The 24134-nt window shown below is 43.2% G+C and overlaps 1 protein-coding gene across 1 annotated transcript in view; it reads right to left on the minus strand.

The window, feature by feature from the left end:
- Positions 1-2330: 2330 nt before the first annotated feature.
- The window catches only part of TAOK3 (TAO kinase 3), a 226199-nt gene continuing 204395 nt past the window's right edge, over positions 2331-24134 (minus strand). Inside the window, exons 18-21 of the mRNA XM_008004888.3 lie at positions 15024-15263; positions 13362-13574; positions 3956-4138; positions 2331-2941 (exon numbers count right to left, since the gene is read on the minus strand). Coding sequence (XP_008003079.1) covers positions 2780-2941; positions 3956-4138; positions 13362-13574; positions 15024-15263 — 798 coding nt within the window. The 3' untranslated portion in view covers positions 2331-2779. The remainder of the gene's footprint in view (positions 2942-3955; positions 4139-13361; positions 13575-15023; positions 15264-24134) is intronic.

Raw genomic sequence — 24134 nt, forward strand, 5'->3', positions numbered from 1 at the left:
AAAGATAACACCTGCAATCTCAGACACAGGGCCCTTTCCCAAACTAGCTAGACTTTTTCACCACAGTGAGAAATGGATGAAATAGGCTACAGGAAGCTTTCCTACCCTACCAAAGATGGAATACCCCTTTGGATATAGATCAGACAGGTCTCGATTCAGATCCCACCCCGCCACTTACTCTGGTGTGAGCTTATTTCTTCATCTGTGAAATCCTAGTGTTCTGTCACGTGGCAAGCGTAAGCACGCCATCCATGGTATCTGTTTCTCTTCATTACATGTCTTCTTTCTAGCCCTTTCCAGTATTATTTTCAGATGTACCTAATATAGAAACTCCAATGAACAGAGCTATTTAGGAAACACAATTATCACTGAGTGTGAGTTACAAAAGGTTTTACGGTTGGGATTAACCCATGTTGGTAATTATTTTTTAATTTTATGAGTATACCTTTCTGCTTTAGCTTATCATTGTGAACATGACTGGTCACATTTGTCTCTGACACATGAACATCCTGTAGGAAACAAGAATGATCTTCAGGTCATCGTACTTCTTTTTTTTTCAGATGGAGTTTCACTCTTGTTGCCTGGGCTGATGTGCAATGGCACGATCTTGGCTCGCTGCAGCCTCTGCCTCCCGGGTTCAAGCGATTCTCCAGTCTCAGCCTCCCAAGTAGCTGGGACTACAGGCACCCATCACCACACCCAGCTTATTTTTTGTATTTTTAGTAGAGACGGGGTTTCACCATGTTGGCCAGGCTGGTCTTGAACTCCTGACCTCAGGTGATCCACCCGCCTCGGCCTCCCAAAGTGCTGGGCCCATCCCAGGTCATCTTATTCTAAAGAGCAATTGCCAGGGGTGTCCAAGGGAGAGAACACAGTCATGGGTTCTTAGCTTCTGTTTCTGGTTGGGCCAGTAAAGCCCCTTCCTCATCCCCCTTTTCCATGTATCGCTAGACACAGAAACCAAAAACCATAGCCTCAGGCTGCCAAAAGCCTAAAACAAAACACAGTAACAACAAAACAAGGTGGGTTGGACAAGCCTGATACAGCCTTAAGCATATGGGATCTTACTGAGATTGTCCTGACCCCCAAATCATATCCCTGAAATTTTGTATTTTTTACTATCTCATTGTTTTACATGTAAAATTATTCTAATAAAAGCAGAATATGAGGGGAGGCGGGGTCTAATATTACATGGGATCATTTCAAATATTTGGTTATGGTGCCTTCTCCACAGCCTGCTTTCCTTTAAGGGTGCCCAATTTCTCTCTTCAGCAATGCATGCTTCTATGCACGACTGGCACGTGGGGGGGTTTTTTTTGTGTGTGTATGTGTGTGCGGATGCCTTCTATTCTTTAGGACACAAAGGTGCCGTTGACTGTGAGCCCACACTGAATGGTGCAATGCTATCTTCGGCCCCATAGAAGAACTTGGAAGACGCAGCTTTACCTGAAAGTCTTGAATGGCTCCTTTTTGACTCACCGAGGCTGTGGAGAACAGTTTCAGGTGGGTGGCTGTCCCTCTGAATTGTGCACTGGTGAACCTAGAAGGGAAACCTCCTGCTACAATAACACAGCAAGGCGATGTGATGAACACTTTTATTTACAAATATAATTAAAAGCTCTGACAGTTATCATGCTCTTCCTTGGAACCTGAAAAATGTTTTGTTTTGTTTTTAAAGTGCATGCAAAAGAAGTAAAGCCTTTTTTTTTTTTCATCATTTTTTATTGTAAGAAAATACACAGTTTGAAAGTGTGAATAATGCAATATTTATGACCAAGAAATGGGACTTAGGAAGGGGAAGGGAAGTAAAGAAAAAGATCAAGATGATCTGATTGAGAGACAGTGTTGAACTCCAAATACTGAATTGGAAAAGGAGGGAGGTGGGGAGGAACAGGAGGAGGAAGTAAAAAAATTTGATCAGAGAAACAGTTAAAATACAATATGAAAATAAGTAATACCTCTCCTTAAATTCCTTCTATACACAAAATACACGATTTGCCAAAGCCCAATTTGTGCTACTGGGATTCTGTGAGCTCCTTTAAGTGTATTCACATCCTCTGCAACAGCAGAAAATGATTATGATACAATCAGAATATGCTGAAGACAAGTTAAACTCTTGCCAGCAGGTTCTTAAAAATCACAAGATCTCTTCACCCCACCCACCCCCCATCCCCCAAAAAGTAATAATATGTCACCACTGATATGTACATCACAATTAGTTTCTGTAAAATGTATCAAATTTTCAATCTTTAATAAAACTTTGTTTTTTTTTTATTCCTGATGAATAAATACCAAAAAAATAAAATAAAATAAAATAATGCAGCAGCTAGTTAAGGTGTAAGGCTGCGGATATTGTGTCTCTCTCCCCCTTGGCATTTATTTATTTTTTTTTTTTTGCTTTACTTTCACAGATTGGTGGTAATGAGTGATTGCTTAAAGCAATATACATCCACTTTTTTTGTTCTTGGTTTATTGGTTTTGTTAAAACTGTCTCCAAAGTTTTCACTGAAACATTTTGAATCACATCAATACTGTGACGTGTACTATGAATAGAAGAGACGGCCAGGTTTTGGCCAGCACTGAAAGTTGACACGGGGGGAGGAAGGGGGCCCCTGATGGAGTAAGAATAAACAGGCACTAGTCCGACACGATGTCAGTAAGAGTAAGAGAGAGAGAGAGTGAGAGCAACGCCCGTTAAAATGGGGAATGTGGTTTTGCAGGGTCTGAATTTTTTTCTGTTTTCTTTTTTTTTTTTTTGTAAATGGCAAAAAATTTAATCTCATCTATAGTCCTCCTTAGGAAAATCTAATGTAACCAAATTCCCAAATCCCATTCTGAGGCTCTCCATGTCAAAAGTTTCAATCTCTCGCTCTTGCCTTTCCAATAGGTTCTTTATTCTCTCGCTGCGTTCCTTCTGAAGGGCAGCCAGCTCCTCTTCAATCTGAAACAAGCACAATGCAGTTCTTAATGGAAAGCATCTCCTAACAGGCACCCACATGACGTGCACACACATATAGGCACACACATGAAGTGCACACACACACAGGAACTAAGGGAGGACCGAGGAAGGCTGGCCGAGTCCTGTGATCAATGCATCTAAATCATTATATTTAAAACTTGCTCACAAGAATAAAAATGTTTGGGGTCCACCTGGGGCTGGCAATGCCATTCTAGCAAGCCCAGCAGCTGGGCGGATCTAGGTCAGTCCTGTGTGAGGGGATGACTCAGGAGAAGCTAAAAGACACTCAAGCACAATTGGATTGTGCTGCTTTCCCACAGAGAGCCAAATGCCTCCTGGGTCATTAGTAATTTAGTTCTAGAACAGGAGCTGGGAAAATAGTCTGTTACGTTGGTCTCAGGGAACTACTGGAAGAAAGTGCAAATAACTGGTTAAGCAAATAAATGCTTAACAGCTTTGAGATGCCTTATGAAATCTTTTCTACTTCATATTCCTCAGAATATCTAAAGCAATGCATATTTCAGTTGGGATAACATTTATTATGCATGGCAATATCAGCCTATCATCATTTTAATTTTTTTTTTAAAGAGCCCTGCTGGTGATTTCTCTCGGTTTAAAAATAGCTGAAAAGTCAAATCTATTATACATTTGGCTTCCTCGTGCCATTTGGCAGCCCTGCTATCAGCTCACAGTACCTTTCAGGTGCCACATCAATCCCCCCCAGCAACCTACGTCATTCCTCTGGCTGGCAACGCTGAGGGTTTCCTAGCAGAGTAGCAGGAAGACTTAGGATGTGGGGTCAGACATGCGTGCCTTGGTGTTTCGGCCTGCAGAATGGGAACAATGCCTACCTCGCAAGGGTACCAGTAGCATAAAGCAGATAAGTGGAAAGTGCCCAGTTTAATCTCCAACTAAGGAAGGCTGCATATATGGCAGTTCCCTCAGCCACGCCCCCTTCCACCCAGTGGCATGGGACCCCCGGCAATGCTCTCATACCTTCTGCTCAAGATGTGCTCTGCGCAGAGACACCCTCTGCTCTAGCTTCTGGAGCTCACGTTCATGTTGTGCCTCTGTTTGCATCTTGATTTTGCTCTGGTAGGCGTTGAGCAGCTCCATTTCCTGCTGGAGCTGTAGCCTCAAGGCCTGGCATTCTGCTTCTTGAGCCTCATCTAGCCGTAACTGTGGGCACAGAAGACACACACGGTCATGCACCCTTGCCTACAGCCCTTGGTGACCTACAGCCCCTGGTGACTACTGGAAGAGGCTTCCTCACTTGGATTGAAACTGGTTCCCCACTCAAAAACAGAGATGCTCTGGGTACATTCAGAGTTAGGAATCAAAAACAGTCAAGTCTGCCCAATGGGCTACAACGTACCAAACACATTCTTTTCAGTGCGGTCTGAAACCACAGCAGCAGGTGTCAGGAGGGTTACAACTGTGGGCTTTGGAGGTAGGCTCCTGGGCTTGAATTATAGCTATACCATCCACTTGTGTGTGTTACACCTTGGCACATTACCTACCTCTCTAGATCTCATGTGTTTCATCCTCAAGAAAATAACAAGAATAGTTCCTATTGTCTGAGATTGGCGAGAAGATTAAATGAAAGAATTCATATAAAATCCTAGGCACGGTTCTCAATGCATTACAAGTGTTCAAGAAATAGTAGCAGTTATCATTATTTTGGTTTCAACTGATCATGTCCTTATTTCAAGATCTTTAACCCTAAAATCATTTAGATATGCTTAACTCTAAAAAAATGAATCAAATTTCCATAAAACTTGAGGGATATACCACAGTACTGTTATGCTCCAAGTAGTAATGTTGGCACCTATTGTCGGCTATAAAAGTTACCTTGCTACCCAGCCAATCCAAAACTCCAAGTGGTTCAAAATCTCTTCCCTGGCTGGTGGCTCACCTCTGTTATCTCACTGCTTTGGGAGGCCAGGGTGTGAGGATTGCGTGAGGCCTGGCGTTCAATACTAGCCTAGGCAATATTGTGAGAGCCCCATCTATACAAAGATTTTTTTAAAAACTAGCCAGGCATGGTGGCATGTGCCTGTAGTCCCAGCTACTTTGGGAGGCTGAGGCAGAAGAATCTCTTGAACCCAGGAGTTTGAGGCTGCAGTGGGCTATGATCACATCACTGCACTCCAGCTTGGGAGATAGACTTTGTCTCATAAAAAGAAAAAATCTTTTCCCCATAGAGGTTAGGTACCCTTGATAATTTTAAGAGGCATAACTGCTTTGAAGCAATGCCTGAACTTTGTCTTATACAAGATACCCAGATCCTGCGTGGAGAATGAACCAAGTAGAAGTGCCAACTTCTCAAAGCAGAGTTGAAGGCTTCGGACCATCAGCAGAACAGTGTTTAGGAATGATGACCCCTGGTCACAGGCTTGGTTTGGTCCAATTTTGGCAGGCCCTCAGTTTGGCTGAGAACTGAGATTAGAACCCTTGAATCAGTCCATCTACCCTGAGCTTATCTGTGTTTCCATATTGACCACTTTTCCAAGATACTTATTCTCCACCTTATGTACAGTTTGTGACAATATACATATCTTGATTGAAAAATTACTTTTCGAAATGTTATATTAAAACAGTTTTAGAGGGGCCGGGCGTGGTGACTCAAGCCTGTAATTCCAGCACTTTGGGAGGCCGAGGCTGGCGGATCATGAGGTCAGGAGATCGAGACCATCCTGGCTAACATGGTGAAACCCCATCTCTACTAAAAATACAAAGAATTAGCCGGGTGTGCTGGCAGGTGCCTGTAGTCCCATCTACTCGGGAGGCTGAGGCAGGAGAATGGTGTGAACCTGGGAGGCGGAGCTTGCAGTGAGCCCAGATAGTGACAGTGCACTCCAGCCTGGGCGACAGAGCGAGACTCTGCCTCAAAAAAAAAAAAAGAAAAAAAAAGAAAATAGTTTTAGATAGTTATTTGCATGTGTCTTCTTTTAATACTTCTGGAGAAACATACTATAGAGATTAAAGGAACATAAAATAAATTATGTAATATTTCCAAGGTACCGTCTAAAAATTAATCCTAACCAGGTTTCATTAAAACCCTTAAAGAGGACAGATAGTTCTCATTTTCCCAGTAAGGAATGAAGGGATAAGAGACATTAGACACAATACATAGTCTTTGGCAGGAACAGACTCACAGGTAAATGTCAAAGGATTTACTGGCTCCCAGTGAGGGCTGTTATTGATTCCCTCTTGATATGGGAGGTTCCTTATCAGTAAAGGAAGTGGAAGTCCTATTCCACTTGTCTGCATTAGTTGCTGTACGCCCCGGCTAAGTGGGTGAGAGGTTCATTCTATGGTCAGTTTAGACCATCAAAACATCTTTTTTTTTTTTTTTTTTTTTGAGACGGAGTCTCGCTCTGTAGCCCGGGCTGGAGTGCAGTGGCCGGATCTCAGCTCACTGCAAGCTCCGCCTCCCGGGTTCATGCCATTCTCCTGCCTCAGCCTCCTGAGTAGCTGGGACTACAGGCGCCCGCCACCTCGCCCGGCTAGATTTTTTGTAGTTTTAGTAGAGACGGGGTTTCACCGTGTTAGCCAGGATGTCTCGATCTTCTGACCTCGTGATCCGCCCGTCTCGGCCTCCCAAAGTGCTGGGATTACAGGCTTGAGCCACCGCGCCCGGCCTAAAACATCTTTAAACATTTAGAACATCTCCATTTCCTTTTATTTCTGGCATGCTATTATTATTATCAGTAACTGGTACCATTGTTCTGTACCAGCTCTGACTCTGACGGCCCAGTGCTAGAAATCAGATATTCCAGGATTTAGTATTTATCACCCAAGGTTACACACATCAAATCCATTAAAAAGTTGTTTTTCCTTGGTTTTTGAGACAGTCTCACTCTGTTGCCCAGGCTGAGTGCAGTGGTGTGATCTCAGCTCCCTGCAACCTCTGCCTCCCAGGTTCAAGTGATTCTCCTGCCTCAGCCTCCTGAGTAGGATTACAGGTAAGTGCTACCAGGCCCAGCTAAATTTTTGTATTTTTAATAGAGATAGTATTTCACCATGTTGGCCAGGCTGGTCTCAAACTCCTGAACTCAGGTGATCCGCCTGCCTCGGCCTCCCAAAATACTGGGATTATAGGTGTGAGCCACTGTGCCTGGCTCCATTAAAAAGTTTTATAAGAGTATAGGTAAATATGTCTATTCTTTACAGTGGCTTACACTGAGGAAAAAAGATACGATAAGAGGCAATATAATGTAGCAGCAGCCAAGCATATAGGCGTACAGGATTCCCCCCAAGATGGGTTCAAATCCTAGCTCCATCACTAGTTAGCTATGTGACCGTCCCCCTTACCCCCAAGCCAGGGGTTGGCACACTACAGGCCATGGGCCAAATCTAGCCTGGTGCCTCTTTTTGTAAATATATATATATATATTTTGAGATGGAGTCTCGCTCTGTTGCCAGGCTGGAGTGCTGTGGCGTGATCTTGGCTCACTGCAACCTCCAATTCCCTAGTTGAAGTGACTGTCCTGCCTCAGCCTCCTGAGTAGCTGGGATTACAGGCATGTGCCACCATGCCTAGCTAATTTTTTTGTATTTTTAGTAGAGACGAGGTTTCACCAGGTTAGCCAGGCTGGTCTCGAACTCCTGACCTCAGGCGATCCCCCTGCCTCGGCCTCCCAAAGTGCTGGGAATACAGGCATGACCCATTTCGCCTGGCCGTAAATAAAGTTTTATTGGACACTGATAATACTCATTAATTTATGTTTTGTCTATGGCTGCGTTTGTGCTACAATGGCAAAGCTGAGTAGCTGTGACAGAGACCCTGTGGTCCACAAAGTTAATTACTATCTGTCCCTTTACAGACAAAGTTTGCCAACTCCTGTCCTAAGCAAGTTGCTTTACTTCAGTGAACTTCAGTTTCCTCACAGGTAAATTAGGGTCAAAACACTAACCACTTCAAAGGGGTTTCACAAAAATGAAACGAGGTAACACTTATGAGGTATTTACCATTGTACTTGCCACATGGTAAGTAGTCAGCGAAGGATACTGTAATGATCACACACTTATCTTCTCCCTGTCTCAGAAGAAAGGGCATTTCTCTCCTTTTATTCGAGGGTAATCATTGACCTCTATTTCTGATCCTGTTCTCTCTCATCTTATTTATTTTTTTTTAAGAGTCCCAGTCTTGTTGTGTTGCCCAGGCTGGAGTGCAGTGGTGTGATCATAGCTCACTGCAGCTTTGAACTCCTGGGCTTGAGCCTCCCAAGTCACTGGGACTACAGGCATGTGCCACCACAGCTGGCTAATTTTTGTATTTTTTGTTGATAGGGTCTTGCTATGTTGCCCAGGCTGGTCAAGAAATCTTGGCCTCAGGTGACCTTTCCCACAAAGTGTTGGGATTACAGGCACGAGCCACCGTGCCTGGTCTCTCCCATTTTATATAACAAACATTCATTGAACGCTTGCTGTATGCCACGCATTGTTGCAGATGCTGAGAATATAAAGAGTAACAAGACAAAAACCCTATCAACCTCTACGTCTCTTATCAACTTCTTCCTTCTCTTTGCCTTTCACCTCTCTCTCCACTCCTTTCCTCGCACTCATTCTGATCCTAACCCTACTTCTACCGCTCACATTAAGGTAACCCATGATGGTCTGGAAGTGGTCCGTTACCTGACCTTCCAGCAGCATTTGGTATTGCCGACTGCCCCTTCCTTCTTGAAATCTTTGTCTTCTGAGATACCACAACTTCTTGGTTTTTGTCTTCCCTGACTATTCCCTTGCCAATAGTCCTTACCTACCTTGTCCTTAAATGCGGGTGTTCCTAACGTCTTTGTCTTGGGCCCTCTTCTTCCTCTAACTGCTCTTCCTAAGAATCTCATCTATTTCAAAAGCCTCATTTACCATCTACATATGTGCAAATGACTCCCACACTAAACCTCTATTTCAGACTTTCCTTCTGAGGTCCAGACGAGCTCCTCTAGTCTACTAGAGACATCCTCCCCTGGATGTTTCCCAGGCTCTCAGGCTCCACACAGTCAACACATCACCTTTTCCTTCCCACTCCCCAATCTGTTCCACTTCCTTTTAAATCATATAGGTAAATATAGGTAGACCATCATCTACTGTTTTTTTTTTTTTTTTTTTTGAGATGGAGTCTCGCTCTGTCACCCAGGCTGGAGTGCAGTGGCGCGATCTTGGCTCACTGCAAGCTCTACCTCCCGGGTTCACGCCATTCTCCTGCCTCAGCCTCCCAAGTAGCTGGGACTACAGGCGCCCGCCACCAGGCCCGGCTAATTTTTTGTATTTTTAGTAGGGACGGGGTTTCGCCGTGTTAACTAGGATGGTCTCGATCTCCTAACCTCATGATCCACCCGCCTCGGCCTCCCAAAGTGCTGGGATTACAGGCGTGAGCCACTGTGCCCGGCATTTTTGGGTTTTTTTTGAGACAGAGTCTCACTCTGTCACCCAGGCTGGAGTGCAATGGCATGATCTTGGCTCACTGCCACCTCTGCCTCCTGGGTACAAGCAATTCTCCTGCCTCAGTCTCCCAAGTAGCTGGGATTACACAAGTGTGCACTACCACGCCTGGCTAATTTTTGTATTTTTAGTAGAGACAGGGTTTCGCCACGTTGGCCAGGCTGGTCTCGAGCTCCTGACCTCAGGTGATCTGCCAGCCTTGGCCTCCCAAAGTGCTAGGATTACAGGCGTGAGCCACCATGCCCCGCCCATCATCTACTGTTTTGTTCAAACCAGGGACACTGGACTGTCTACGTTCAACCTGTCATTAAGTACTCTCGATTCTACCTCCCACCAAATTTAGTAACTTTCCCCTTCATCCCGACTGCCCCTTTTCTAGTCTAGCTCCCACTCCCTCGTACCCCGGGTAAAAGTAACTTCACAAATCATCTCCTAATATCCATTCTTCCCATCTCCCAGGCCATTCTCCATGTCACCAGAGTGATGGTTCAGAAACACAAATCTGATGTCACTCCCTGCTTAATACTCTCCAACGGCTTTTCACTGTTTCGGATAAAGACAAAAATTCTTACCAAAGCCTGAAAGCCCCTACGTGACCCAGCCTGTTTACCCCTCCGGTCTTGTTCTCACGTTAGTCCTCTCCTAGTTCCCTACATCCCAAACATAATAGATTTCTGTGAATTCTTCCGAAGTGCCACTGCCTTCCCCATGTTCACACACGTGTTCCTCATGTGTAGGTTCCTCAGCCTACACAGTCATTGTGCCAGGGAGGCCTCTCCTGACTCTCCAGACCAGGCGAGCTCTCCTGTTTGTACTCTGTTGGCACCTTGCTCTTGCTCTGCCATTACATGGAGTAGACTTTTCCAATGTCTGTTTCCTCCATGGTTCCATCAACTCCATGAAGACGTGATCCATGACTGTCTTATCCACCATAGTATCTCCAGATGCCTGCCACATCATGTAGGCACTCAGTGAATACTTGCTGGATGGATGAATAGATGAACGCACTAGCTCCCATCCTCAGCCTAAGAACATGCATGCTTAAGCCTCTCCCAACTAACAGAAGTCTTCCTTCAACTATCTCCTCCTTTTGCTACAGCGCTTGTTCTCTTTTCCTTCATTGATGAGGATCTGGGAAAAGCGGTCTCACCTACCATTTGGATTTCACTTTATAATCCCTCATCCAATGCTCTATAATGTTTCCCAGTCCCACCACTCCACTGATTCTCTGAGACAAGCAATGGACGAATCCAGTGCTAGGTCCAATGACCACCTCAAAGTTTATTCTTCTAATTGATCTCTGCAACATGTGATGCCGCCAGTTAGAAACCCCTGCTCCGGCTCCTGTGACACGCTCTCTTCGGGTTCCCTTCCTGTGTCTCTGATTATTCATTTTTGTTCTACTTCTACTCAGCCCTCAAATGTTGGTGCCTACCAGACTCTGTCCTTAGCTCTTTCCTCTCTAAGAATATCTCCCATCCCCAGCAGATCTCATCTATTCCTACCAGCCACAAGTGCACCCACATAACAATGAAGTCTAGCTTTTTGCCTTTAATCTTGAAATTGCTCCTAAACTACAGGTTTCCCTTATCTGTACCTCTGTACCTCTCTACCTGGACACCCACGAAACTCAGATACCATGTCTACAGCTTAGTCAATTATCCTTGCAGGCATACAAACTCACTATTTTATTGTTCTAGCTTGGCAAGATAATGACCTATTCTACTCTGTTGTCAAACCTCTTGAATTGGTCACTAAGTTATTTCCATTCTTGCCTCCTAAATTTTTTTTTTTTTTTTTTTTTTTGAGATGGAGTCTGTCACCCAGGCTGGAGTACAGTGGCGCGGTCTTGGCTCACTGCAAGCTCCCCCTCCTGGGTTCACACCATTCTCCTGCCTCAGCCTCCCAAGTAGCTGGGACTACAGGTGCCCGCCACCACGCCTGGCTAAATTTTTTTTTTTTTTTTTGAGACAGAGTCTTGCTCTGTCACCCAGGCTGGAGTGCAGTGGCGCGATCTCGGCTCAATGCAAACGCTGCCTCCCAGGTTCATGCCATTCTCCTGCCTCAGGCCCCCGAGTAGCTGCGGCTACAGGCGTTCGCCACCACACCCGGCTAATTTTTTTGTATTTTTAGTAGAGACGGGGTTTCACCATGTTAGCTAGGATGGTCTCGATCTGCTGACCTCATGATCCATCTGCCTCGGCCTCCCAAAGTGCTGGGATTACAGGCGTGAGCCACCGCGCCTGGCCTAATTTTTTGTATTTTTAGTAGAGACAGGGTTTCACCGTGTTAGCCACGATGGTCTCGATCTCCTGACCTCATGATCCACCCACCTCAGCCTCCCAAAGTGCTGGGATTACAGGCGTCAGCCACCACGCCCAGCCTCCTAAATATTTCTTAAAACCTTCCCCACTCCTCTCCATCTCCATTAGCATGTTCTCTCATCATCTTTTTCCTGGACTATTATAATGGCTTCCTAACAGGTCCTTTTACCTATATTTGCCACATTTCTGCCAACATCTTTCTGTAACACGAATCTGATCCAGTTATACTTTCCTTCTTAAGACAGGGTTCAACAGCTCTCCATTGCTTACAAAATAACATCCAAACTCCTGGCTTCTGAGGCTCTGACCCTGACTATCCTCCCACTTTCCCTCAACAACATCCTATACTCTTGCCATAGCAATTACTCATTGTTTCTCAAATGTGTCATCCTCTTTCAGGCCTCTAAGTCTTTGCATATACTGTATCCTCTGTCAGGAATAACTTTTTCTCTTATGCCTATTTGGTCAACTATTACTCTTTAAGACTCATCGCCTTGGGAAATCTTCCCTGAATTGCCAGGCAAGCTTCCATCCCAAGCTCCCTTTATGACCTCTCCATTCTAGGTTCCTGCAATCTTCCTTCTTGAACTTTGGGCTCACACCAAAGTTCTTTCTGTCTCCATATACTTTCCTTTGTTTGAACCTTTGCCTATGTAGGTTCCGGTTTCAAGGAATCGGTTTATGTCAATGAATTCCTTAAAGTTTCTTGGCTCCCTCCAGGAAGATTTCCCTAGACCAGCTTAGTTAGTCCTACTTGTTCTACCCTGACCCCCAGTACCTCCCATTTCAAACCACTTACTTTTTTTTTTTTTGAGATGGAGTCTCGCTCTGTCACCCAGGCTGGAGTGCAATGGCATGATCTCGGCTCACTGCAACCTCCGCCTCCCAGGTTCAAGCGAATCTCCTGCCTCAGACTCCTGAGTAGCTGGGACTACAGGTGCCCGCCACCACGCCTGGCTAATTTTTGTATTTTTAGTAGAGATGGGGTTTCACCATGTTGGTCAGCCTGGTTCTGAACTCCTGACCTTGTGATCCACCTGCCTCAGCCTCCCAAAGCGCTGGGATTACAGGCCTGAGCCACCGCGCCCGGCCCCACTTACCATGTTTTACTATTACCGCTTCATTATCTGACCACCTGGCTTGACTGACAAATTGTCTGTCTAGCTCACCCTCCGAGTTCAGCAGAATGCTGAACACTGATGCTTAATAGGTTTAATGCATGAGTGTGTCTGTGTGTCTGTCTTCCTCACTTGACTGTGGGCTCCCTAAGGGCAGGGACTGTCTTATTCATTTGTGCCTGGTATTAGTTGGGGGGAGGGCAGTCAGTAAAATCTTTGATAAATGAACACATGATATCATATGTGGTATCTATCACATTTGCCCTCAAAGTCCCTATGTGCCACAGGTCTGATGTGGCACGTCACTCCTTGAGTTCCATCTTATAAGACACTCCAGCAAGTATCCACATTGGCTTGGCTTTATTCAGCGTCGTCCTTTCCTCAGTCCTTTGGGCAGAAAAACATCAATATCCTAAATTTGTGCAAGAATCATCTTGGGAACAACAGGCTGGATCTTGGATTTTCTCGATTCCCAAAGCTCTTGAAGCCGTGGCACCAAACCTAACCACTTACCGCTTGAGAGGCCATCATTTCATTTATACTCTGTTCATACTGCTCTGCCAAAATGGCAAGTTTTCTTGTCTGCTCATCTTTCAGTGTCTTTAAGATTGTTTTGTGCTCATTCTTTGGAGTAACTTCCAACTGGTGATTCTTGAGTGCTTTATACTGTTTGGTCTGTACTTTGCAAGTGTCCTGAAACTGTTTTTTAATTTGCATTTCCATGGCCTGGGTAGAAAAAGTGACAAAGGAAAAATAAAGGCACATCAGTAAATGCAGAAAGCCTTCTACCATAATGATATAATACAAGTGCTGAGAGCATCTGTTTTTTTGGTGCAGTGACCCACATTGCTAATCAATAAAAATCAAGCAGTATGTATGACACAGCAAAAGTTAACTCCACCTATACTTTTGGTTTTATATTGAATGACTGTAAGTAATTTTGAATTTACAAATGGCTCCAAAGAAAATATGGACTGTTACAAGGGGATGACAACTCTAAGCAGATTGAGGGATATTATGTAGCTTAGCTTGCTGAAAGAGTGGCAACTCTTTTCACGCTTTCCTAGTCAGAGAGACACTTCAGTGTCTTCCACTGTTCATTATTTTTTTCCTTTTTTTTTTCTTTTTGTGTTTCACCCTGCTTTCAAGTGAGAGAGGGGATAGCATTATATAAGCCAGCTCTCACTGCTCTGGTTTATAGCAATTTCTTATCAACTCCATAAAGGAGAGCATATGGATAGTACCTCATATCCTAACCCATTTCCACTGGATTTCAGCGTAAACTGAAAGAGAAAAGTGATTTAGAATTTTTTCCCCATTAAGAGGCTGTGCTTGCATGTAGCAATATCAAATATGCATTTGGGCAAAGAGAAGGTAGAGTATATCATTTTAAGCCCAGAAGGCACTCCATCAGGTTGCCCCATAGTCATGTGTGCACTTCATAAACACTCTGAGGACTAATGGTGACAGAAATCACTGCTTAGCTTAGGATTTGACTGAAGAGATGCACAGCCAGGGTGATCGAGGTTGGCGTCACATCTGTGCCAACATTGACAATGTCCTCCTGGATATATAGCAATGGCTTAGTACACAGAACTTGTTAATTAGCAGTCAGGTAAAATTAGCTGGAGGCAGTGAGGGCCACAGGAGTTCCTTCACATCTCTGCATCTCTAGTGCAGAAGTGGTAAATGTCAGGCACTTGTAGATTCATTCCTGATGACCATGACAGACATCACTAATAAATGACACTCTTTCCTCCTAAGCTTGGATGGGGCTTTAGAGTCTTTCTCAATACAGTGGTGCTCAAAGTATCTAACACCAATATAACTTCCTTATTTCCTGGGATTAGAACCATAAACTGCTATTAGTCCAGTTTTGAAGAGGGCAGGTCATGAAGTGCTCAGATAAATTCCATAATGGATATGAGGACAAATTGATAGATAATGTAGTACAATAATAGTTTCCAAACCAGCTTGCCCAGCATCTCCTTTTCAGGAGCTTAAATACAGACTCTGTGCTTTACAATTGGAGATTCTGATGCAATAGGTGTGCGGCGCAGAAATTTGTGATTCTGAAAAGTTGCTCAGGTGACTCTGACACTTCAGGGAGAGAAACCACTGATCTGGTCCAACACTGTCCAGGAGCACACATAAGGAAATGCTCTCTCCTCTTACCTTTAAGTTTTTTGGCTGTTGCCGAAGTTCCATGACATGCTTTCTGTGCAGTTCCCTTTCTCGCCTCTTATTGTACTCCAGCTGGTTTTCCAGTTCAGTCTGGTGCTGTAAACGGATCAGATCCATGCGTAGCTTCTGTAACGTGTGCAGCTGCCTGTACTCTAGCTCTCGGGTGGACTCGTCGTGCCGGATTAGCATGGCATGCTCCATCTCCTTCTGGGTCCTCTTTTTATTTAGTTCCTGCGTCCAGGAACAAAAGATAAACAGAGAGAGGTGAATGGAGAGGAACTGGAAGGAATGCACAACTAAGTGAGGGATGGCAAGGAATGGCACTGCTAACCATCTCTTAATTAAACCCATTAGTGTTTGGCAGCAGGAGTTAATGAGATTAAATTAAAAATCTCTTCAGGTTTAGATTCTGTTCCTAGCTCCACCACTTACAAAATGGGCAACTTCACAGCAATCACTACTGCACTATCTGTAAAATGGGATTAATTCTGCCTGACTCCCTTTTACCTCACAGAGCTGCTGTGAACCTTAGTTAGGTGATGTGCTATGCATAGGTCTACATAAATGTTTCTTCAGTGAAGCTAGTGGTTCTACACCCTGACTGCCCATAGAAATCATGTGAGGAAACTTTTCAAACATAAGATGCTTGAATCTCACAGGGTGAAATTCTCATAACTGTCTGGGGTGGAAGCCTGATGTCAGTATTGGTAAGAGTTCTCCAGGTGGTTCCAATATGAGAATTAAACTGATAATATCTGCAATGTTCTTAGCTTTCTGGGAAATACCCTGTTTTTGCACGAATCAGAAGTAGGCCAATTATCTATTTTTGAAAATCTCAGAGTTCAAGGCATGTTGGGAAAAAAAAACAGATGACATCTATCCTCTTTCATCTTCCATATTACAATCTGTTTAATCATTTATAGATCTAATCACTCTGTTCTTTTCCGTTCTACTCATGTCTGTCTTTCTTCCTTTTCTTTCTTTCTTGTTGAAAGAGGAAAGGAAAGCAAACTAGAAAAAAAGGGGAAGTTGGGTGAAATCTTTTCATTCCTCAATTGAAGAATATTTCTTAAATAGCACTATATATGAAGATCTGAACAATGTGCTCTCAGTACATAAAAATATTTATTAAACCATGACTTCTGTCCTCAACTCACTGACATTCCAATAGGGAAGTACACTAGACATTTATTGAAGTATATGCTCTGCTCAAAGCTCACTGAATCAGATTTAGATACGAGGCCCAACCTGGGTCAATTTATTTTCTCTACTTGGAATTTGGAATTGATATTCAGAACCAGTTAATCTCTATGTGTGGCTGGAATTGAGGCATAGAAAAACCGCATATGTGGTAGTCATCTGCTGCTATGAGGGCTGAGGATTAGAGAAAGCTGGGCTTTAGACCAAGAAGAAATGAAAAAGAGAGAAGTGCAGGGAATATACTGATGCCTACGTTGCTTACTGCTTCTGAGCCCTCCAGTAGGTCCAGCTGTATTACTGCTATTTGATTTTATAAGACATTCCCGTATTTCTATAGTAATTTCTCTGGTTTTGGCTTAAGCTAGCTCAAATAAATTTCAGTTAACATGCAAACAAAAAAATCTTAATTAATACAGGGACATACTTTGTTTTTGGGGGGGGGGCGGGTAGAGATGGGGTCTCACTATGTTGCCTAGGTTGGTCTCGAACTCCTGGACTCAAGTGATCCTCCCATCTCAACCTCCCAAAATGCTGGGATTATAAGCATGAGCCACCCCACCATGCTCAGCCAGGAAATAAGTTTTATGTGCAAATTAAAAAAAAAAAAAAGAGAGCGAGGTTGGATAAGTGATGAATGCTATAAAAGGGGTAAAGATTTTATGCTGTAAGATTTCTGTAAAGGGTGTATTACTTTTTTTTTTTTTTTTTTTTTGAGACAGAATTTCGCTCTTGTCCCCCAGGCTGGAGTGCAATGGTGTGACTTCGGCTCACCACAACCTCCGCCTCCCAGGTTCAAGCAGTTCTCCTGCCTCAGCCTCCAGAGTAGCTGGGATTACAGGCATATGCCACCACGCCTGGCTAACTTTTGTATTTTTAGTAGAGACAGAGTTTCTCCATGCTGGTCAGGCTGGTCTCGAACTCTCGACCTCAAGTGATCTGCCCGCCTTGGCCTCCCAAAGTGTTAGGATTACAGGCGTGAGCCACTGTGCCCGACCTAGTGGTATTACTATTAAGAAGGTCAGGGAAAGGCGAACGCTTTTGAGCTGTACTTTATCTTTATTAAATTTTTGAGACGGAGTTTCTACTTTGTTGCCCAGGCTGGAGTTCAATGGTGCGATCTTGGCTCACTGCAACCTCCGCCTCCAGGGTTCAAGCAATTGTCCTGCCTCAGCCTCCCGAATAGCTGGGATTACAGCGCCCACCACCACGCCTGGCTAATTTTTGTATTTTTAATATAGACAGGGTTTCATCATGTTGGCCAGGCTGGTCTCAAACTCCTGACCACAGGTGATCCACCCGTCTCAGCCTCTCAAAATGCTGGGACTATAAGCGTAAGCCACCATGCCCCAGCTTCAGCTGTACTTTAAATTAGAACAATAGAGTGCTCTCTTCTCTGATGGCATCCACTATGGGAGAAAATGCAAATTATTTGTTTTAATAGATATATCAATAACATTTTTATACTGGTGTGGTTGGAAATATCTTGTACACTTGGGCTCCCTATTGATTTGAAGAGAAATCCTTTTAATAGCACAGCATCTAGTACTAGAGCATATTCACTAATCATTCACTTATTCATTCAACAAGTAGTTACTGAGCACCTACTATGTGCTGGGCACTGTTGTAGGAACTAGGGATACAACAGTGAACACGTACACCCCCTTAGGGACCTTATAAGGAGAAAAAACCCAAAGTATAAATACAATTTAAATTTGTTTTAAGGAATAAAAAATGAGCCCCTAGAGTTCTCTCTCTCATCTCCTCCTGTGTTTTCCTTTGTTTTATTTTTCCTCTTTACCTAGACCATCAAATTTCTTTTTTACAAATCAGTAACTGACCCCTAGGTGGCACCAAAGGACAGACAGCCCTTCCCACAGATGAAAGCTCTCCCAGGCCAAGGAAAGCCCTTCAAATGAGGGTTTTAATTGGGATCCAGGAGTCCCAATACTGGGCATTTATTCATCCCACACTTTCCTAAATTGAGAAATGCAAACTGAGTCTGAGTTACTAAGAGCCCTGAAACTCATGGGTTCTTGATACAAAGCAAGAAAATACCTTCAGAAGAAATCAAGTACTTCTCTTCATGCTTAATCAAATGCTTCACGATATTGTCCACAGAATACCTACATCCGAATTACCTGTGTTAAAAGCGACTGGTCTGTATAACAAGCTACGCAGCTAATTCTGACATATATGAAAGTTTGAGAATCAATGGAAAAGTGCTAAGGGCATGAGTCAGTTTCAGCTCCTCTATAAGTCTCATGTACGGCTTGGGGCAAGTCTCTTAATCTACATTTCAGGTGTAAAATAAGGATAGCAGTACGCATTGTGAACTATTGTAATTGTAAAGATAAAATGAAAGACCATAGGAAAGTGTTTCAGAATACATAAATATGTCATTAGTTTTCTCTATTCAGAAGTGAATATGTGGCATATAATATCTTAAATCTAGTTTTTATAAACTATTAGAAGAGTAAGAAAAACATGATACTGAAATGGCTTTTCTGTTACAAGTTGTTCCCTTTGCCTTTAATTTGTACATCTGAGTTGCTGAGGTGTAAGATGGTAAGCTACCTTTAATATTTGAGACATGGGGGAAAAATTATTCACCTTATTATGAGGCCAGTGCTGTGCCTACATAATAATGTATAACGTGCTTTCCATTTTTAAAAGTTATTCCATACATCTCATTCAATCCAAATTGCCACCCTATGAGGTGGTAAGACTGTAAGGATTTCCCCCGTTTATATGTGTTAGTAGGCATTTGGGAATTGAAGGACTAACATAAAAGTGATACAACTTCTATAAAGAGAACTAAGGCTAAAACTCAGGTATTTAGCTTCTCAGTATTTTCCATTAGAAATGTTCCAATAAATGAGGCCAGGCACGGTGGCTCATGCCTATAATCTCAGCACTTAGGGAGGCCGAGGCGGGTGGATCAGCTGAGGTCAGGAGTTCGAGATCAGCCTGGCTAACATGGTGAAATCCTGTCTCTACTAAAAATACAAAATTAGCCAAGTGTGGTGGCACATGCCTGTTATCCCAGCTACTTGGGAGGCTGAGGCAGGAGAATTGCTTGAACTCGGGAGGCGGAGGTTGCAGTGAGCTGAGATGGCACCATTGCACTCCAGCCTGGGCAACAAGAGCCAAACTCCGTCTCAAAAAAAAAAAAAAAAAAAAAAGAAGAAATGTTCTAATAAATGCATACTTTCCTGTTTTATACTTTTTCAGTCTGTGATATAATATTTTGAAGAATTCTGCTCTAGCTAGACATGATATAATGGTTAATGTTTTGTACAAATGACACAATATACATACTAGAACCACATCATGTGCACCTTCAGCTTATACGAATTTAACAAAATAAGCTGAGCAAAAATTTAAAAACCAATTTTAATGGTACAGGTCATTCTGCCCACCCATGTACTCAATGTATGTATACATGTATGTATGTGTGTGTGTATATATATACACACATATACACACACATACGTATAGGCCCTGGAGGGAGTGCAGGAAGGAAGACATGCAGCTTCCTTTCCCTGAGTCAATGTCCAGTGTGTTTCAAGTGTTCTAACCTCCAATGGAAGAAGCATTGACTTCTTTAAAAGCAGCTGATTTCACTCATGCCAAATTTTTATGCTCAGGCTCACTGAGGTTGAGTAAAAACGAGAATTCTAACTTTTAAATAGAGATGCTATTTAATGCCATCTTAGTTTCAGTTCTTAGTTTCAACACTGGTCAGAAAATGCTGAGTGTCTGTATGTGTTGGTGATAGAGAAAGAGGCTCAACCCAGTTTCAGTGATCCTCTTAAGTGTTTTCACTAATTAAAAGGATTGCTAATGCTCAATCCTTCAGGCAAAGACATAGGAAACCAGGTATTCTTATGCTTTGTTGGTGGGAGTATAAACTCCTTTAGGGGGCAATTTGGCGATATTTATTTTAAAAATGTAGATGTACGCATTCTTTTTTTTGAGACAGGGTCTTGCTCTGTCACCAGGCTGGAGTGCAGTGGCATGATCTCAGCTCACTGCAACTCCCACCTCCTGGGTTCAAGCAATTCCCCTGCCTCAGTCTCCCGAGTGGCTGGGATTACAGGCATGCGCCACCACACCTGGCTAATTTTTTGTATTTTAGTAGAGACGGGATTTCTCCATGTTGGCCAGGATGGTTTCGATCTCCTGACCTTGTCATCTGCTTGCCTTGGCCTCCCAAAGTGCTGTGATCACAGGCATGAGCCACGGCGCCGGGCTCGATGTATGCATTCTTTGACCCAGGAATTTCACTTCTGAAAATATATCCCCCAAAATACTTGTTTACATGTAAAAATATCTGTGTACAAAAATGTTCTTATATTATTAATAATACTGTAAAACTTAAACAAAATGTCCACTGAGAAGCGTCTCATTAAATAAATGGTATTGAGGCCATACAACAAAATACTATTAGATGAAAAAGAATGAAGCAGAGCTGTATGTGCTAGAAGGTAAATGGAAAGAAGAGTTACAAAACAGTAGAGTGGACATCTGTTACTTTTTGTAAACTCAGCATCCATTTTTCCTGCTTCTCTTTATAGGCTCTTTTTTTTTTTTTTTTCTTTTCTTGCAAAATGACTCCCCCTTATCTGGAATCAGACAGAGTGTTGAATAAGGTATAGGCACATGACCCAATCAAGTTCTATCTCTCCTAGGAATTTTAATCTTGAACAGAAATGATACAAAGACAAAAAGTGGTCGGAGGAGGTACATCCAAATGGCACTGCCTGGAAAAGGGCACATGAGCTCTTGCTCTCTATGTCATGGAAGTCGCTTCACCAGTGTGGCTCTTCATGTTTTCCAGCTGGGTTCTTCAGCTCTGTACCTACCTCATTTCCTTCCAATAAATTCCTTTCCAGGCTTAAGTCAGCCAGAGTTTATCTCTATTGCTTGCAAATCAAATAACCCTACTGATACAAAAGTAATCTCATTTTTTATAAAGTCATATATAATATAGCTGTACATATGTATATTTAAAAATCTAGAAATATATACGCCAAATTAATGGAGACTGAGGGTAGAGATTGGGTGGAATGGGATTATCGAAAAGGTGAAAATGGGCTGATGCTGGTCAAATGGTAGAAAGTTTCAGTTATGCAAGATGAATAATTACTGGAGCTCTAATGCACTCACTGCATGGTGACGACAGTTAACAATGTTGTATTGCATGCCTGTAATTTGCTAAGAGGACAATTCCTAAATTAAATCTCCCTACCCATCCCCATGCACACATGCACACAAATGTAACTATGTGGAGGTAACAGATATGTTAGTTAGCTTTCATGTGATTATTTCACAGTATAGACACGTATCAAAACATCAAGTTGTATATCTTAAATACATACAATTTTTATATGCTGATATCTCAATAAAGCTGTTAAAAAGAACTTTCAGGCCGAGCACCGTGGCTCAAGCCTGTAATCCCAGCACTTTGGGAGGCCGAGACGGGCAGATCACGAGGTCAGGAGATCAAGACCATCCTGGCTAACACAGTGAAACCCCACCTCTACTAAAAAATAAAAAAACTAGCCGGGCGAGGTGGCGGGCACCTGTAGTCCCAGCTACTTGGGAGACTGAGGCAGAAGAATGGCATAAACCCGGAAGGCAGAGCTTGCAGTGAGCTGAGATCCGGCCACTGCACTCTAGCCTGAGCGACACAGTGAGACTCTGTCTCAAAAAAAAAAGAACTTTCACTACTTAGCTTTATGTTTTTCTGTTTTTGTTTATTTTCAATGTTCTTGAGTTACTTTTGTAAATAAAAAAGCTTTGAACATTTTCATGAAGGTGGGCTCTGGAATAAGACTAAACAAAGGAAAACCTAGACTTTTACGAAAAATACTCTTACGGAGTTATTCTTTGCTCAACTGGCTAGAACCTTATACTAATGAAGTCACCAATATAGTTTCTATCATTTTTGGGGAGTAATTATCTTCTGTAACTTTTATTGACACGAATTGTCCCCTTAGCCTCAGACTTCCTCCAAATATCTATTATTAGAATAACAATAAATGCTACATGAAAAGACTCCCAAATGACTTATTTCCAACTGGCCATTAGCCTTTTTCACTTTGATTTTTTGACTTCTGATAAATGCAAAATGTGCAGTACTGAATCAGCTTCTTTATTTTTTAATTTATTTATATATTTTTTGAGATTGAATTTCACTCTTGTTGTCCAGTTGGAGTGCACTGGTGCAATCTTGGCTCACTGCAACCTCTGCCTCCCAGGTTCAAGCAATTCTCCCTCCTCAGCCTCCCAAGTAGCTGGGATTACAGGCACCCACCACCACATCGGCTAATTTTTGTATTTTTAGTAGAGACGGGGTTTCACCATGTTGGCCAGGCTGGTATCAAACTCCTGACCTCAGATGATCCACCCACCTTGGCCTCCCAAAGTGCTGGGATTATAGGCGTGAGCTGCCATGCCCACCCCTCACCGCCCCCCTTTTTTTTAAAGACAGTCCCATTCTGTCGCCCAGGCTGGAATGGAATGACATGATCTCAGCTTACTGCAAACTCTGCCTCCTGGGTTCAAGCCATCCTCCCACCTCAGCCTCCCGAGTAGCTGGGATTACAGGCGCCCACCACCATGCCTGGCTAATTTTTGTATTTTTAGTAGAGATGGGGTTTCACCACGTTGGCCAGGCTGGTCTCGAACTCCTGACCTCAAGTGATCCGCCTGCCTCAGTCTTCCAAAGTGCTGGGATTATAGGTATAAGCTGGCATGCCCGGCCTGAATCAGCTTCTTACCAAAACCTCTCTCTAATCTCTTCTCTGTTTCTACCACATCTTCATTTTCCCTAGTGTTAAGCCCTAGAAATAATTTTGATTCTGTCTTCATCTTTTTTCTCATATCTTAGTATATGTCAAGTCCTGTTTACTTTAAACTTCGAGTTGCGTTTCAAATCTACTGCTCTGACAGCTACTACCACCAGCCTTGTCCATACCCTATTTCCTGCTTCTAGTTTTTTCTCTCTAATCTTGTGCTTCTCAAGCAGGTTTTTTTTTTTTTTTTCCATTATTGCCCCTGTAAGGAGACGTTTTAGGCTTTTTCTCCCTTAATCATCCCCATCACTGAAATATTAATACCACAGGTAGACTGTGTGTCTGTTTATGCACTGTGGTCCCTTGAAACTGTAATAATATCTAAGTCACCCCACCCCAACAAGAACTCACTTTCACCCACTGGGGGTGTTATCACCCCCACTGAGAATTCATGTTCAAATCACTCTGTGTATTACTGTCAACCTGGGCTAATCTCTTTAAAGTACAATTTTAGCCATATCACTGCCCGTCTCAAAAATGTTCAGCAGGCTGGATGCGGTGGCTCATGCCTGTAATCCCCACCCTTTGGGAGGCTGAGGCAGGCAGGTCACTTGAGCTCAGGAGTTTGAGACCAGCCTGGGCAACATAGTAAAAACCCATCTCTACTAAAAATATAAAAAATTAACCGGGCTTGGTGGTGTGTGCCTGTAATCCCAGCTACCTGGGGGGCTGAAGTGGGAGGACCGCTTGAAACTGGGAGGCTGAGGTTGCAGTGAGCTGAGACTGCGCCACTGTACTCCAGCCTGGGCAACACAGCGAGACTCTGTCTCCAAAAAAAATGTTCAGCAGCTCAAAGCTCTCCCTCTTCTAGTAAGACAGCATGCATAAAGAGCCCGAGCCTGTCCTACATGTGTTCAATACATTTTAGTCTGCTTCACCCCTTTTCCTTCTCATTTCAGTGCAGCTCTCTAACAAGATTCTATCAATCCACTTTTGTATTAACTGTGCTGGAAGTGCTCGTTTCCCTCATGTAGGCCAGCACTGGGCTTTTCTCAGACTTTGATATTGTTACCACTGTGCTAGATCATTTATAAAGTTTTCT

Source organism: Chlorocebus sabaeus, chromosome 11 (assembly GCF_047675955.1).
Source record: "Chlorocebus sabaeus isolate Y175 chromosome 11, mChlSab1.0.hap1, whole genome shotgun sequence".
Classification (NCBI taxonomy): Eukaryota; Metazoa; Chordata; class Mammalia; order Primates; family Cercopithecidae; genus Chlorocebus; species Chlorocebus sabaeus.